This window comes from Anser cygnoides, chromosome 17 (assembly GCF_040182565.1).
Source record: "Anser cygnoides isolate HZ-2024a breed goose chromosome 17, Taihu_goose_T2T_genome, whole genome shotgun sequence".
NCBI classification, from domain to species: Eukaryota; Metazoa; Chordata; class Aves; order Anseriformes; family Anatidae; genus Anser; species Anser cygnoides.
Window position 1 is genome coordinate 10774714 of NC_089889.1, and position 15639 is coordinate 10790352.

Here is a 15639-nt window from a genome sequence, read left to right on the forward strand (position 1 = left end):
CTAGAGAAGCAGTCTTTCTGTTTAGCGAGATGCATTTATTTCATTTCCCTATAACTTTTATGGGATTTTTTATTTATCCTTTTAACTTCTTTTCTACTTTTGCAGTTGAAACCTAATTACCAAAATCAATCATACTAACACCGTTTCACATATACTGAGCAAATATTTATTACAGTAATTTCCGACAATGTTATTTGTCATTCAAATTTCTGGCAATGTCATTTGTCAGCAGGAACGACTTCTAAAACAGCAGAATCTTTTGGCATCAGTCATTGCTGCCCAAAGAGCAGAAGAGTTTTCTAAAGCTGCTTTACTTATGTAAAATTAAGTGGTGCCCAGAGATAATCTCTCTCTATTAGACAATGATTGCAATTTCTAAATAACTGATTGCACAAGGTTATGTTAAAGGGTATTTGGAAAGCCAGAACTGGGGCAATGATTTTTGATACAGCCAGCACACCAAGTAACAGCAGGATGTCCAGAGAGCAGGTTCTACAGTAAGCATTCAGTAACGACATCTTCATACAGCAAATACTGTAGGGCTTACTGAGCATGTGTCTTCTTGGGAGAACCTCTTTTCCCACCTCTCTAAACCCACATGTACTTTTAAAACTTTTCACAAAATGGCAAAAACTATTTCTCTACTATTACAGCTTCTAGTATGCAGTGGAGCAAATTGCTCCCAGCGTAACATGATCAAATTATCTTGTCCAGTAAAAGCAGAAAGAGTGACTACAAGTTTAGCAGCAGCATTGAATCTAACCTTACCAGCTCAGAGTTCCTACCACAGACAGAGATGAACAAGTTCATGACTGAGACTGCATATGGTTCCAGAATCATGTTACATTACTACAAACAAACAAAAAAAAAACAATTAGAATAAAATGCCAATAATTACTCTTAGCAACATAATAGAACTGTAGTTCTTGCAGACAATCTTCAAGAAGATTAATGCAGAAAAGGATTCTGCATCCTCTTTGGAAGACGGAATACATGAACTCTATTTTTTCTCTGTCACTCACTGTTACACAATCTGTTCTTTCTTATTCAAGAGATTGGAAAACTATAGCATTCTTATCTGGTAGCACTTTCAAAATATTAGGCAGCTGGGATGAAACAACAAAGTTCCTATCTGGACTTCTCCCAGCCTTGAAAATATTGAAATAACTGGGCTCTGATTCTCAAGTGGAAAAGACAAAAGCACAGATTTTGCCTGGATGGAGAAATCACAATGAAAACTATGCAGCCTGCATTTGTGTACTTCCATACCTGTTCCTTATTATAAAAAAAAGAAGAAGAAGAAAAAAAACTTCTGTAACTGTTTTAATACATTTGGAATACATAAAAACAAGTCAGAGTAACATTATGCTATGATCTAATAATATTTTTAGAAGTCAAAAAGATTGATAGCAGCCTTTATTCTGAACTGCCATTTGTTTTCTGCTCCCATGAGAACACAACTTCAGTACTCAAGATTTCTAGAGAATTATCAAAACTCAACACAGTAAAGTTACCTAACATTTGACTACAAGTTTTTCTGGCAGACAGGTGAGCACATGGTGCTGGCAACATCTTCTTGCATTAAGACAAGCATGTCATGTTTCCACTACAGAGAGAAAAGCTTATCTAACAACCATACCATCCAGCACAAGTGAACACTCAGAAAGAAAGCTTGGATAAGATTTTCCTCCCTCATTTCCAAAAATACAACTTTTTACTTCTGATTTACTTTCTGATTACTTTACTTTCTGATTTACTTCCGAGAGCTTTTGTTGTTGCAGGTGCTCTATGCAGGACTACAGAGAAGTAAGGCACTTGCAGAAGCAGTTGACAGTCAGCAGCAACTTGGGCTGGCTTGAGTGTTGCCTTCTGGGATTTCCATCAGGTTCTTTTCCAGTTCTGTAGAAACCAAGAAGTTACAAAAATCAATTCACAAGAAATGGTACCATCCAATATTAAGGGTAAGAACAGCTGGATGCATCCCAAGTCATTCCTACATGTCAGAACTCAGGAAGACACCGAAGTTAATACACTTGCAGCTCTGTGAGACAGGCTTTGATGCTCAATAAAATCTGCCCAGTCATTGAGAGCATAAATGTGGAAAATACACACAAGAAGCAAAATTTAACATACTGATGAGGTTTCCCGTCCCAATTTGAGCCACGTGCCCCATGGTCTTCTCCAGCTCCTTTATCATGGACTGTTCAAAGGCCAAGGCAGCAACTCGGAAAAAGAACTCATTGACATTTTCCCCTAGGAAACAGGACAGAAACGATACATTTTTGCAACTGCACATCAGTGCATGTTCAAACATGAACAAGCATATCTGTGAACACACCACCGCTCAACACTGTGACGTATCAGGCATTTCCAACAGTCTTTCTCTGATCACTGCAGACAGAATGTCTTTTTTTTTCACTCTGGAATACTGTATCCTCTACCATACCTTTTTTTTTTTTTTTTTTAATTAGCAACAGGGAGAATTCAGTTTGTGGCATAATTGTTTCATTCCTAATGTATCTAGCAGTACACACACGTGTTTATGTAACTATCCATTAATTAAACATGCCTAGACATTGCACAGCAACCTAAGTAGTCCTTTCTGTAAACATGACAATGTAAGCACACATACAGATGCTCAAATAAAATCAACCATTAATAAATCTGAAGTTTCTGATAGCAACAAAATGCAACACAGTAAATAAATAAACTGTATTGAAATAAGGAATTTTTAACTTCCTCCCTCTTTAATACTCTGTGGTTACTTTATTTTTATATCCTTTGCAGTAACTTACCTGTTTTGGCTGAAACCGACCAGTATTCTGCCTGCATCTCATTGGCAAAGCGGATAGCATCGATCTCTGTCCTTTCACACACAGCATCTGACTGAGTAAATACCAAGAAATATCTTTAAGATAAGAAGTATACCTGTGCTAGTAATAATACAGAGGTACTGATAGCACCTATCCTGTGAGGCGGACAGTTTTCACAGTGGCCTTTCTGTCCTTGCCTCGTAACTTGTGTAATCATGCACTATTGCAAAAATGTTCTAATACTTTAAAAGAAATCACTTAGTATTGCTTCTAAAATGGAAGACTCTGTTCACCTTCTACTGCATTGAAACAAAACAACAAGGAGGTTGACCACTGTATCTAACTATATAGTGCAGCAGAGAGCTGTAAAGAAAACAGCCTGGTTATTGATCTTCAAATTCTTGGTACTCTATCTTTCTCAGCAGAAGAGTTACAGGACCAAATAATCATAATGGTTCTTTTTGTTTAATCCTTGCCTCTGTCTTGGATCCTTTTTTTCTATTCTATCTATTTTTACTGTGCTCAAAAACGAGCTTCTCCCCAACCCTTTTTTAATACTTTTTTCCCCCTCTTTCTTATCTCTTCTTCTTGTTCTAAGACTACAATTTTTCCCCCTTCCACAAATTTTGCTTTCTTGCATGTTATTTTAAGACCATTTTCCCTCTCATTTGTTTTCCATGATCAATCATATCAATATCTTGCTATTTGCTTACCACCAAATCTTTTTTTGTTCCGACCAGAAATATGAAGCTGGAATCTGGCTCATTCTCCCTCAAAGCATCTTCCAGCCACTGTCTGAAATGCAGAAAAGAGATGAGAGTGTCAGAGGAAGTATGGAATATCAGAGGTAGATAATAGGGTCACAAAAAAAGGAAGAGGATGAACTTCTGTGAGAGTGTCAAAAGCCTCTTTTTTTAGACAGGAGGGAAACAGGAGCTATTCCAGCTCCTTTGAATATATGCCTTCCACTAATGAAAAGTTCAAACATGCCCGCTGTAGAGTGCAAATTCAGCTGTAATATTAACACCCAGACATGTTATTTATCAGTATAAGGGGAGGGGGCAGAGTTTTGATAGAGAGAAGGAATAAAAAACAAGAAGCAGAGTTAAAAATATGAACAACACAGCAGATTAGGTAAGAAATGAATAAAGAAGAGTGAAATAATCTATTCAGCAAGATTACAAGATATCTCCCTATGAAGGCTGCATGACTCTCGTCTCATAAGCTTTTATATTTTTGTTACTCTGGTAATCAAGTTCCTCTTGAGTCATCCAACACAAGTCAAGGAAGGAAGAGAGTGTGTGTGGGGTGGAAATCAGGTTCACAGGTTTCAATTATTTTCAACCAAGCAGAGACACTAATATATATATAATTTTATCAAGTCCTATGTAAATGATTTAAATACCACAACAGTACTCTAAGGGAATACTCTAATACACATTTAAATAAGACAGAGTACAGATTGTAGAGAAAGACATACCTGCCTTACAGTCATAACAGTATCTTAGAAATATATAAGCTCTGAGTCTGGTAACAACAGTGTGGATTACAGATCCACATTGGGTTTTGCAGCCTGCACTAAAAGCAGAGCAAATTTGCTCACATCAGTTAGTGTGCTGCTATACCCAAAACATTTCAAGTACTTAAACTAGCAAATTTAGCTATACCTATATATACACCTTGAGTTTTGTTTTTTTTTTTTTTTTTTTGACAGATGTATGGGATAGTGCACAGCTGTGCCAGGGAGGTTCACACCGGACATTAGGAAAAAAAAATTCCTTACTGTGAGGGCAGTCAAACACTGGAACAAGATTCCTAGAGAGGTGGTTGATTGCCCATGCCTGTCAGTGTTGAAGAGGCATTTGGATAATGCTGCCAATAATATGCTTTAACTGTTGATTAGCCCTGAAATGATCAGGCAGTTGGACTAGATGACCTTTGAAGGTCTCTTCCAAGTGAATTGTTCTATTATAACAGAATCACTACAGAAACTAGAGAAAGAAAATAATATTGAGACTCCTGAGACTTTATGCATGAGATGCATCACATTGATTTCATTATCTACATCAGAGGCAAACCTGTTACTCTGTTTATAGCAAATGGAGGAAAAAAAGATGCTTTTGAGATGCTCTTCATCTCTTCCTGTGTGTCTAGTTTTGGAAGGATCCAGCTCTTAGTGAAGTGCCTTTTTCTCTCCACTGACTACAAAGGAAGTCAGAGATGAAGTTCAAATTTATGCTCAGCATTTTTTTCAGAACTATTCCAAACACATGCCTATCACCATTCATTTCATATCTCAGCAGAAAACACACTCATAATCCTACAAGTCCTCAGCAACTACAGGCCATAGAAGGCAATTAAACCCCCTGTGAAAGCTGTAAAGGCTAAGCCAAAATACAGAAACTTACTTGGTGTGATCCAAAGTCTGGATATCAGCCAGATCAAACACTGTTATTATTACTGCAATAAAAGAAAAAAGTAATTAAGTTAAAAAGTGTATCAGAAGTCTCTCCAATTCGACTCAACTTGTGAAACAGAAAGAATGCTTACATACAAAGTGCAACAGTAGGTTTAACATAGAGGTGGGACACTACTGATTTGTTTACTCCCCTTCCTTCTCTAGCACCCAGTAAGACTGCCATCCTCAGTCTTCAACTTTAATAGTGCTATAGTCTGCAGACTACAGGTAAAGATCAAATACTCCTTTTATTTTAGGACCCCTTTAATTCCTGAAAAAAAATGCCTCTTATGGGAATAGTGGAGGTACACACTTCTCAGTCTAGCAAAAATTTTACCCAAAATTGAAATTCTTTCCCCTCTAGACACAGTTGCCATTTTTTATTACTTCATCATCATAACATTCAGAGCTTGCAGGTGTGACAAGTAATCTATTCATGAGGTTTTCAGTCTCTTCCTCTCTCCAATAATGGAGAGCCCATTCCATCATATTGTATCTACAGGTACCTTTGCAAGGAACACATATAGGTGTATGTATATATGTTTCTGTATAAAGTACCATATCCTGTCACAGCCAGGGTCAGATTAATATTGTTCTTACCCTCTGCTCCTCGGTAGTAAGCAGATGCAATGCACTTGAACTTTTCCTGACCTGCTGTGTCCCATCTGTGCAATGGGGAAAAAAAAGAAACTCCAGGTTAATGAAACCTAGCGCAACCTGAGTAAACATGCTAATGAAGCAACAGACTGGTACACGTTGGAGAAGAATGTGATAGCAGAGAATTGTTGCCATCTGGAACATGTTATTCATTAACTACTGATAGAAATACAGTAAAGGCCTATTATTTAATGAAGCCATTTTAACTCTGGTTTTATCCTTATTTATTTGTTTTAATTTTTATTTTTTTTCCTAACTGGTCATTTTGGAGACCGTTCTTTGAAACACAATTCAAACATTCATATTTTGCATGGTAAAAAAAAAAAAAAAAAAAAATTATTAAAGCATCATTTCCTCATCTATGTCATTGCTATGTATTTCTAGGGCAACCTGATTTTGAAACTATTTTCTGGGCTAATACTAGCTAAATTACATATTAGCCCACACTAGAATCTTGTAACTTATGATATGATATCTCTCCGTTAATGACACCAATAAAGAATTAAAAAAAAAGAAAAAGAAAGAAGGACAGACAGAAGGGCTTCTTAATAACAAAGATGATATACACTTCTGCCAGCTACTGCCAGTACTACAGACATTTGGGTTTTTGCTGTAGCATAGCACTACCAGTCATTGGTAGTTGCAATTTTAGCATGTGGGTAAACCTCTCAGCTAGAGGGGGCACCAGTGCTTATCATATGGAAATGTTTTACCCAGCCACTGAAGAATCTGTAGATAAGGCAACCTTCAGGTTAGTAGCCTATGAACCTTCTTGCTTCAGCTGACAAAGTACTGATGTTTCAGTGTAGATTTTTAAAGGCACTCAAATTCCAAACATCATAGAATGGATTAGGTTGGAAAGCATCTAGTTCCAGCACTGCTGCCATGGGCAGGGACACCTCCCACACCAAGTTGCCCAGGGCCCCATCCAACCTGGTCTTAAACACTTCCAGGGATGAGGCATCCACAACTTCTCTGGGTAACTTTTTCCAGTGCCTCACCACCCTCTGAGTGAAGAATTTCTTCCTAATATCTAATCTAAATTTACCCTCTTTTAGTTTAAAACCATTACCCTTTGTCATATCACCACACTTCCTGACAAAGAGACCCTCCCCAGTTTTCCTGCAGTCCCCTGTATGTACAGGAAGGCTGCTATAAGGCCTCCCTGGAGTCTTCTCTTCTCCAGGCTGAACATCCCCAGCTCTCTCTGCCTGTCTTTGTAGAAGACAGTGCCTGACAGAATTTTCAAAAACACAGTGGCACTGAAATCAGTGGAAAATTGAGTGTTTTCCAATAAATCCCACTAGCCATCTATTTGCATCTTTAGGCACTGAGATTTCAGAGAAAATGTGTTTCCAAGCAAAAAAGTTTTAAGATTCATGCACTAAAATACTTCATACAAAGCATCTTATTTCTGCTCTACATCACACTACAGCGTAGATTCAGTAACATTCTTTCCAGAAAAAATATAGCTAGATGCTTAAAATACCAAAGGACGTCCTTAAGCAGAACCAAAGCAGGTAAGAGAAGGCCAGGATTCCCAATAGGCTGATAAACAAAGGTGAAAATCAGAAAGATTTTGGACTCACTTGAGCCTTCTATGTTTTAAGGAAAACCACTTATTTTGCAATTAGGAGACAGTGAAGCCACCGGACACATTACAGTTGATTTCAATTGCTGCAGGAATAAATCCTCCCAGTAAAGTCAAGTTCCATGATTGTAATGCACACTAAACCCAAAGGACAGAATGGAACAACAATAGCACTTGACAAAGTTTGTTACAAGAGCTTCTGCTTCTCTTCCAAGAAACTTGAGTAAAAAAGGCAGAACTGTAATGAAATGGAGCAAGACACCCAAAATTAATTTTCATTGACAAAATTTTAACATTTTTAGGACTAAGAGATCCAAGACAGGATTATATATGTATTTATTTGTTTATTTATTAACTTAAACTGCAAGTCCAGGTAGAGAACCTGTTCTTCATATCGTATTATGCAATGGGCATTTTTTTTTTAATCTTTATTCCATTAGAGCCTGCAGCAATTCAAACTCCACCTAGACTGTACTCTATGTGATACTTAAGCACAATGTTTCAACTTACATCTGGAGATTATATGGTATTCCTACTATTTCGAAGCGTTCAATTTCAAAATCCACTCCAATGGTCGCCTTGTAATCTCGATCAAAATTATCTTTACAAAATCTGCAATGAAGAAAAAAAAGGATGAAAGGATGAAATATTAGCAACACCTAGCTACAAATAGCTGCATAACTAACACTAGCTAGGGTAAATTATATAGAAAAGCACGAACTAACTGTGGAGTGGCTATATATTGCAGAAGCATACATAAAAGCACTGAGAAACTAATTACCAAAAAGGAGGTAACATTTTGGGTCATAAATACAAAAGAAACATGTGACTAATCGATAAGATTAAAAACTTACCAAATTCTCTTAGAAACATGGAAGAATTAATTGAAAATGTAAAGATAAACAGAAGGCTCTCATGGTGATCACAAGCTACAGAAATTCAGTGCTCTGTTCAATGGACTTGGACACAAAATGCACAAGAGCTATTTTTAGCATCTGGCAAATACTATATTGTATTATATTTGACTGGATACATACTCAATTTAGAAAACTGAAAGCTTTACTGCTACAAGTGATACACTTGGAACTTGTGAAAGAAAAGATGCAAACCATTTGCTGAGATATACTGTACCTGTTTATGAGGCTGGTTTTCCCAACATACAGGTCTCCTACCACAACCACTTTGGATATTTTCAGCCTGTTAGAAATATTTGAAAACACTAAATGCTTTTAGTAACAATTTCAATATTCTCACTAAAACAATTCTGACTTAGATCCTTAAATAGCAAGTGACAAATATGTGCATCTGCAACTCCAGTTTAACTAAATGCCACAGTGCTGCAGCAGGATCTTAAATTGTAAGAAAGAAAAGGTCACAAAACAAAACTCTGGAGAAGAAATAGTCCATTTTTTACTCTGTTTCTTAATATCATTTCTAATATTGTTTCTTAAATATATTCCTATGGGACAGAAGCTCTTGCAAGTATATACACTTGGCAGTTTGCACACAAGACCATATAGTATCTACATCCTTATCAGCCCTTTAAAGAGTAGATGTTTAGACCCTTCTGCCATTAAAATTAATTACAAGTTTCTCATTGACTTTAATACTACAGAATCAAGTCCTAAGTACACAAACAAGTTACTGATAACAAAATAACCCACTGCAAAATTAGTCTCTTGGGAAAACAAACAAACAAACAAAAACACACAACAACCCCAAGGCTAGAGCCAATACACTTCCTGACTATCTGGAACAATATTAATCTGAAGCTGGCTTCATACAAATAATCCTCTTTGTTTTGGGTCCTCCCACAGAATACAGCAGATGGGCTTGAGGTGACTCAACCTGCATTCTTGAAATTGAAATGTAGTGTATCTGTTAGGAGATACAGGCGGACAAGTGAATGTAACGTTATTTGTTGACTGAAACTAGGATTGACATCTCCCATGCACATGCTACAAAAATGGTTTAAGAGGTTTACTATACTATCGTATTAAGAAATAGATTTTTAAACAGGCGAAATAATCTTCTATTTAATGCTATCTCTGGTTATATCAGGCTTCCATGCGATGGTGATTTCAAGTTAGTGATTCTAAGCAGTCTAAATCTTGACTGGTGAGCTACACAGCTTATATTTCAGAAAAAGAAAGGCATGTTGTGTGCTAGTCAATGCAAATATGGTTGCCACAGGCCCCTAACCTGCTGATGTCTCTGTCTAATTAACTGTTAGTGATACAATACTGAAGAAAATCAATTAGCTTAAGGGAAAAGCAAAAAAAAGCAAGTGATGGTTTGACGGTATATGTTCCATTAATTCTTTCTTGAAAAGAAAACACTCCCTAGATTAGACATTTTAACACACTGATGGAATATCAAGAGTCTTAAAAATAGCCATTAGCTACTGAACTTCTCAGAGTACCTTTCCAAATGACGAAGAACTATCCTATTACTTGGAATAATGGAAAAGGAAAATAATGGTAATTCGTGACAAGTTTCATAATTCCTGTACCAAATACTCAGTTGTCTGTCCCTTCTACCACCACGCCCTGCCAAAAAATAACCTAATAATAATCATTTCTAGATTGGAAAAGTGACAGGAAAGTACTTTCATTTTATTCACAAAGCCAGAATGGAAAGCTTTTTAGCTATACTGTACATATACAAAATAAATTAGTCGGTGTTCCAGTTTACTCTGAGGAAAAAAACAAACAAACAAAAAAAAAAACAGATACATCTTGGTTGTGGAGGGGAAAAAATGCCTTGATTTGCTAAAACAAGTCTTGCCAGCAGAATTATCCTGACACTTGTAAAAAATTTAAATGGAAGTAAAACAGTGGCTGTGCTTCTAAAAGCTATTAACTCATTGATGTCTCTCAGACAGACATATTTTGGCTTTTTTTTTCTTCAAGTAAAATTAATGGATAGTGAAATGAATAAAAAATTCCATTTAAAGATGGATATCATGACAAGTCTCATGGTAATTAAGAGCTCTAGATTTAAGAGAACAGTGAACTAACTGTCAGTATTCATAGATCTTTCACTTTATGAAAGATCTTTTACACTGGAACACAGAAGCATTTATTACTAAAACATACAGTTATGTACTTTAATGGAATAGGAATAATTTCTAACACAGTTCAGCTTTCTTGCCTTGCTTCAGGAATTAAATGAGTACAAGTATCTGTTCTGGGAGAGAGATGACATGAGAAAACAAAGAATATGAAAAAGGCATAAAACAGAAAAATCTGTTTTTCAGTGCTATATATTTACTCCAGAATTTGGATCTAGTTTTAAGGAAACACTCAAAGAAAACTTCTCGGCATGTATACTATTAAAAGATTAAAACTAGATTCTCATGTGCTTCAAGGAACAAAACTGCTATGTTTAAATCTGTCCAAAGACTTTATCAAGTGCTCATTTGGTACACTCCATATGTAGCTTGTTTTCTCTGTTGGTGTCAGTATATCTGCCCTATTCCTTCTAACTGCTCTAGAACTTGCTTTTTGTGCTGACTTACACAGGCTCAACACCAAACAGTCGGTTAATCTTTCAAATCGTTCCAACTAAGGGTGCAGCTATCTGTTGCTAAATAACAACCTTATTTTTTCCAACTCTACTTATTCCAGCAGGAAAAGAAGAAGAGGCACTTTATTCATTCACTGTCAAACAGTACAGAACCATCATGGGGATGGGCTCAGCTGTCTTTAAATGCACTGGAATAAGGAACATGAGGAATCAGGAAAAGCCTATAAAAGAAGGAGGCTATAAAGAGGTTAAAATACGTGCTTCATTGCACACTTGGTTTCTTACCAACTTACCCAACTGTTCCAGCGCTCTGCTGACAAGCAGTTCTGACCTGTGCATGGAAGTGCTCTTTGAACTGCAGACAGGCCTCAGGTGTGTACCACTGAAGACAGGAGAGAACAGTGACTGGGATAAACTATGTGATGTCTACTTTGCAACAAGTCAGATCAGCAAGGAAAAATAGAAAAGGAGACTACTTCAAAGAGTTTGTCAAACACAGAGGTACCATGGATTAAGAAAAGGGACAGCTTGGGCTAGAAGGCAGTACAGCTGCCCCACAGGTATGCTTGTAAAAATTCCTTTGAACAGCTCATTTGACCACCTTCGAGTGTCAGCATCCGAACCCTAGCTAAACTTCCACAGCAAATACATTTGTTCACCACTCTTTATAATAATAACTATCTTAAATTATTCCAATAATCCAAGGCACACAAGAAAAACAGAGGTGAGAGCATGCCACAAGCAAATCATTCTTACTGCAAAGTCTTTAAAATCTCTTACTTGTGTGAAGCACTGATTTTATTACTAGTTTTCAATTAAGCTTAGCAGGTTAAAAATGAGGAAAACAACAGTGACGGTTTTCATAAAACGAAAAGTAAAATATGCAGCTGAGATCAAGCATGAAAAAATGCTAATTCCTATTAAAATGATCTTTTGAAAAAAAAAAAAAGAAAAAAATCAGAATGGTAATACTTTGTCCTTTACTGTCCTCAACCCTTCTGTTACACCTCAAGTATAAAACTCTTTGGGGGCAAGAATGATCTTTTCTGTCTGTGTTTCTATAGTACATTTGATCTACAGTATGACTAAGGTTCTTGCACACACAGAAAATGAAAATTGCCTCAAATTCTTTCTACATAGATCTAATTAGTCTTTTTGAGTATTAATTACCAGCTATGGCTCTCATTTCCTCTCAGTGGAGGAACTTTTTAACCACGGTAATTATTAATGTTTGGCTGAAAGAACGGGTATTATAAGATGACACTTCCGTTGCAACAGTCACTTTCTGTTGAGGTTAGAAGAAAATATGATTATTAAGTATATTAGCACTGAATGGGAAAACAAGGTCACATTCATCTCTGAAAGAAAATCTTAAAAAATCTGCAATTCTAGCAAAAGGCATCAACTGTACATTAAAATAAAATACAAGGGAAATATAGTTTAATGTGGGAGGTGCTACAAACTCTGAGCACAGGGATAAAGAATGCTTACCTTAGGAAACTGGGAGATTATTCTGTCCCTACTTACTGGGGGAACCATATGCTTTAGGCTGGACTTCATTCTCCAAATTCGATTCAATCCTACCAGACAGAAAACATGTAAAGAGAAACAAGATATTTAGAAATTGTTTTAAAACAGGGAAAACATGATAAAAAAATTAACCGTCCTTATGGACTCATCACCTTTTTTTCCTTTCAGTACAACTGGCAGCTCTGTGACTTTGTGTTAAAGAAAATTGATTCTCATGTAAAAAAGGCAACTTCTGTGTGCACAACTGTAGTAAGAAATAGTGGTTTTCTCTAACAACAAAGCGCTGTCTAATTCTGCAGTTGGGCAGAGAACTGTATACTTAATTGAACCTAAGTGCTAGCAGTTTAGTCCCCAAATAATTTTGCAATGTTCAGTTTAAAAATCCTGCTCATCATAATTTTAAATGCCTCTGCATAAAGCACATTTATTTATGTGAGGGGATATCTGATTTCACTAGGTCAGAAGAGGAAAGGAGGAACTATGAAGTTGCCACATTTCTTGGTGTGAAACTTTCATCCAAGATCACCTCAGAAAGAACTACATCAGTAGACAGTCTGACTTGGAAGAGTAACATTCACACAAAAGCCAAAAATGCATGAACCACTTGAGACACTGTGTGTTGGTTATGCAACCCTTTTGGGTTGTTAGGGAAGAGGACTCTTAATAAGGTACCAATACCAATTTCTTACTGTCATTCAAAAGCATGTTTCAAATAAGAACATTCATCATGCAGCAAAGCGTAAGGAGGACTCACCGTGCAGCAGCTGATGCGGCAGGATCCCAGCCACACGACCAGCTCAGCCCGCTGCTGCGTGCCCATAGCAACAGGCTTGCAACAGTTCCCTTCCTCCCCTTCTCTCACAGATCAGAAGGCGGGGTTGGAATGGAGTAACTGAACTATACGCAGTTTGTTTTAGAACAAACTGGTCTTAGCGGTCATTCGAATACCTCTGATCAGAAAGTGCTCCTTAGTAAACTCAACAGTCCCCTCATCCTAATAGCTTCATTTTCTTCTAAGGTAGTTGCATATATGGATACAAGGAGCAGGACTAACCCAGCAGAGAAGGAACTAAAGGAGTAAGGAACTGTTACAGAGCTAATATTAAGCAAAATAGCAATTATAAAGGAATTCCTAAGGGATTTTTTTCAGTATTTCAACTGGATTCCATCTCTGGCTTAGAGTCAGGATGCACATGCCACCAATGAGCCATCTAGAATTATATAAATGTCTTTCTAGTCATTAGTAATCTTGGTTCCTGACATACCAAACAATAAAAACAAGAAGTAAGAAATCTCACCACTCTTTTGTATTGCCTAAGTATTGTTAATCAACTCATTACTTTAGACTGCATTTAATATGCTAGACTGTAATTTAGGATGTTAAACAATTTTGCTGTTTGTTTCATTAGTATTTAAGCTCCCAAATTTCAGGAAAAAATAAAAGCTCTCACATTCAAAAAAAAAAAAAATCCTATTTTGATAACGCTGGAACAGGCTTGGACATCCTAACGTCCAAGAAACAAGCTTCTTCTATTCCTGCAGCACACTAAAAATTTTAAAGGTCAAATCAATGTGGACAAGTAATTAAAAAAAACAACTGTGAAGTATATATATATATATATATATATATAAAAACACTCCTATGGTTTTGCAACCATAAACAAAGAATTACGCTCAACAAAATTGCCAGTCCACTACTTAGAATTAATGTTTTATCATCTTTTGCAAGGAATTACTTTGGTAAGGGATCACTTCAGGCACTCATGTGATCTCAACCATACTGAAAACAAAACAAAATACCAGATTTGTAGCTGATGAGTTATTCAGCAAAGAAGGCGGCAATACAATTTATTTTAACCATATATGTATAGCTCCAGCCATCATGCTACTTTTGACTATAAAACCAGACAGACCTAGATCCTTTTTATGATGTGCTCCTGCCCTTTTGGCAAGATTGAATGATTTTAAGACAACGTTAATTTCTTAAAATAATAGTTCTGAAAACAAAAAGGTAAACCCTCCCAGCTGGTAAGAACATCACATTGTCACTTGCTTTCTCCATTTTCTCCTAGTTCTGGTTCAACACATCCTAGGCATGTAAAAATCTGTCGTGTACATAGGATGACTCACTGTTCATCTACTAGAGCTCTTTCACAAACTAAGCTACAAAAAAAAAATAAAAAAAATTCAAAAATCTCAGTGAATCCAAAGTCCAGGAGGGACCAAGGTAATCACACAGAAACATTTTAAAATTGAAAGGCCATTTTTACTTACTGAGTGTATTTAATCTTTCTCTCACACATTGAATTACCAAACCAACAAGTTAACCACAGCATTAGAGGAAAAAGACCAATGATTTAAGAAACACAAAGGTGCTGAAAATACTGACAATTATATGTACTAAGATTCACATTTTCTCTTCTTACAGAGCTTGGTCACCAAGGAGTACTGGGAATGTACTGTTTCCATGGCATCATACCCCTTCTTACATCAATGATGCAGGAACAGTATCAGCTGCAGGTTCTGTGAATAGACAAATGATTTAAGAAAGCCTTCAGAAACTGTGTATAATATTAGTTAATGTCATGTCCACTAACTAAGATCAGTATACCAAGCTATGGTGAGGGACAAGCCAGAACTCACACCAAGAAGACGAGAACAGAGTTAAAACAGGGGGACGTGAGAAGTCTTTTTCTCCATCCCTTCTACATTGAGAAAAGTTCACATTCTTCTATTGAAATAGGGTGAACCTTTAAAAATATTTAGTTAGTAAAAGTCAAATCTAGTCTAGGAAAATAAACTCTACTTTAAATAATCTGCTCTAAAATGATACTGAAAAAAATGCATCCTTTCCTGAAGATACTTTCATTTAGTCATACTTTTTCTTCTGCGGATTTTGATGATCACCCAATGAGAATCTATTCCTGTGTTTTCTTTTAATCCGGCTGATCTGATTGACTTTGGCTTTGTAAAATCTAGTTTAAGAACTTCAATTATGATAATTGTAACTCAAATATAATGAAAAATATGAGTAACTTCTCTATTTGCAGAGAAATAACCTT

General features: G+C 36.4%; 1 protein-coding gene across 4 annotated transcripts; it reads right to left on the reverse strand.

The window, feature by feature from the left end:
• Positions 1-1310: 1310 nt before the first annotated feature.
• On the reverse strand, positions 1311-15102 carry RAB36 (RAB36, member RAS oncogene family). Of its 4 annotated transcripts, none has more exons than XM_048064122.2 (11): positions 15004-15102; positions 12539-12627; positions 11341-11429; positions 8651-8716; positions 8030-8131; positions 5872-5936; positions 5222-5273; positions 3527-3608; positions 2796-2886; positions 2134-2253; positions 1311-1899 (listed from the first exon to the last, which is right to left on the reverse strand). In XM_048064122.2, the coding sequence occupies exons 2-11, from the start codon at positions 12605-12607 to the stop codon at positions 1835-1837; spliced, it is 801 nt and encodes a 266-aa protein (XP_047920079.1). In that variant the 5' UTR covers positions 12608-12627; positions 15004-15102; the 3' UTR covers positions 1311-1834. The 4 variants fall into 4 exon arrangements, with proteins under 4 accessions (XP_047920079.1, XP_047920077.1, XP_013029086.2 ...); XM_048064120.2 differs by having other exon boundaries at positions 14967-15100; XM_013173632.3 differs by lacking the exon at positions 15004-15102 and adding an exon at positions 13332-13468.
• Positions 15103-15639: the final 537 nt, after the last annotated feature.

What these genes read in the sequence shown, in the direction of transcription:
- RAB36 (XM_048064122.2), bottom strand. Translation starts at nt 12,607, where the DNA reads ATGAAGTCCAGCCTAAAGCATATGGTTCCCCCAGTAAGTAGGGACAGA. An exon ending in ATACCATATAATCTCCAGAT is followed by an intron (nt 5,937 to 8,029) that starts GTAAGTTGAAAC and finishes CCCATTGCACAG; the next exon opens with ATGGGACACAGCAGGTCAGG. An exon ending in TTACTACCGAGGAGCAGAGG is followed by an intron (nt 5,274 to 5,871) that starts GTAAGAACAATA and finishes CTTTTATTGCAG; the next exon opens with TAATAATAACAGTGTTTGAT.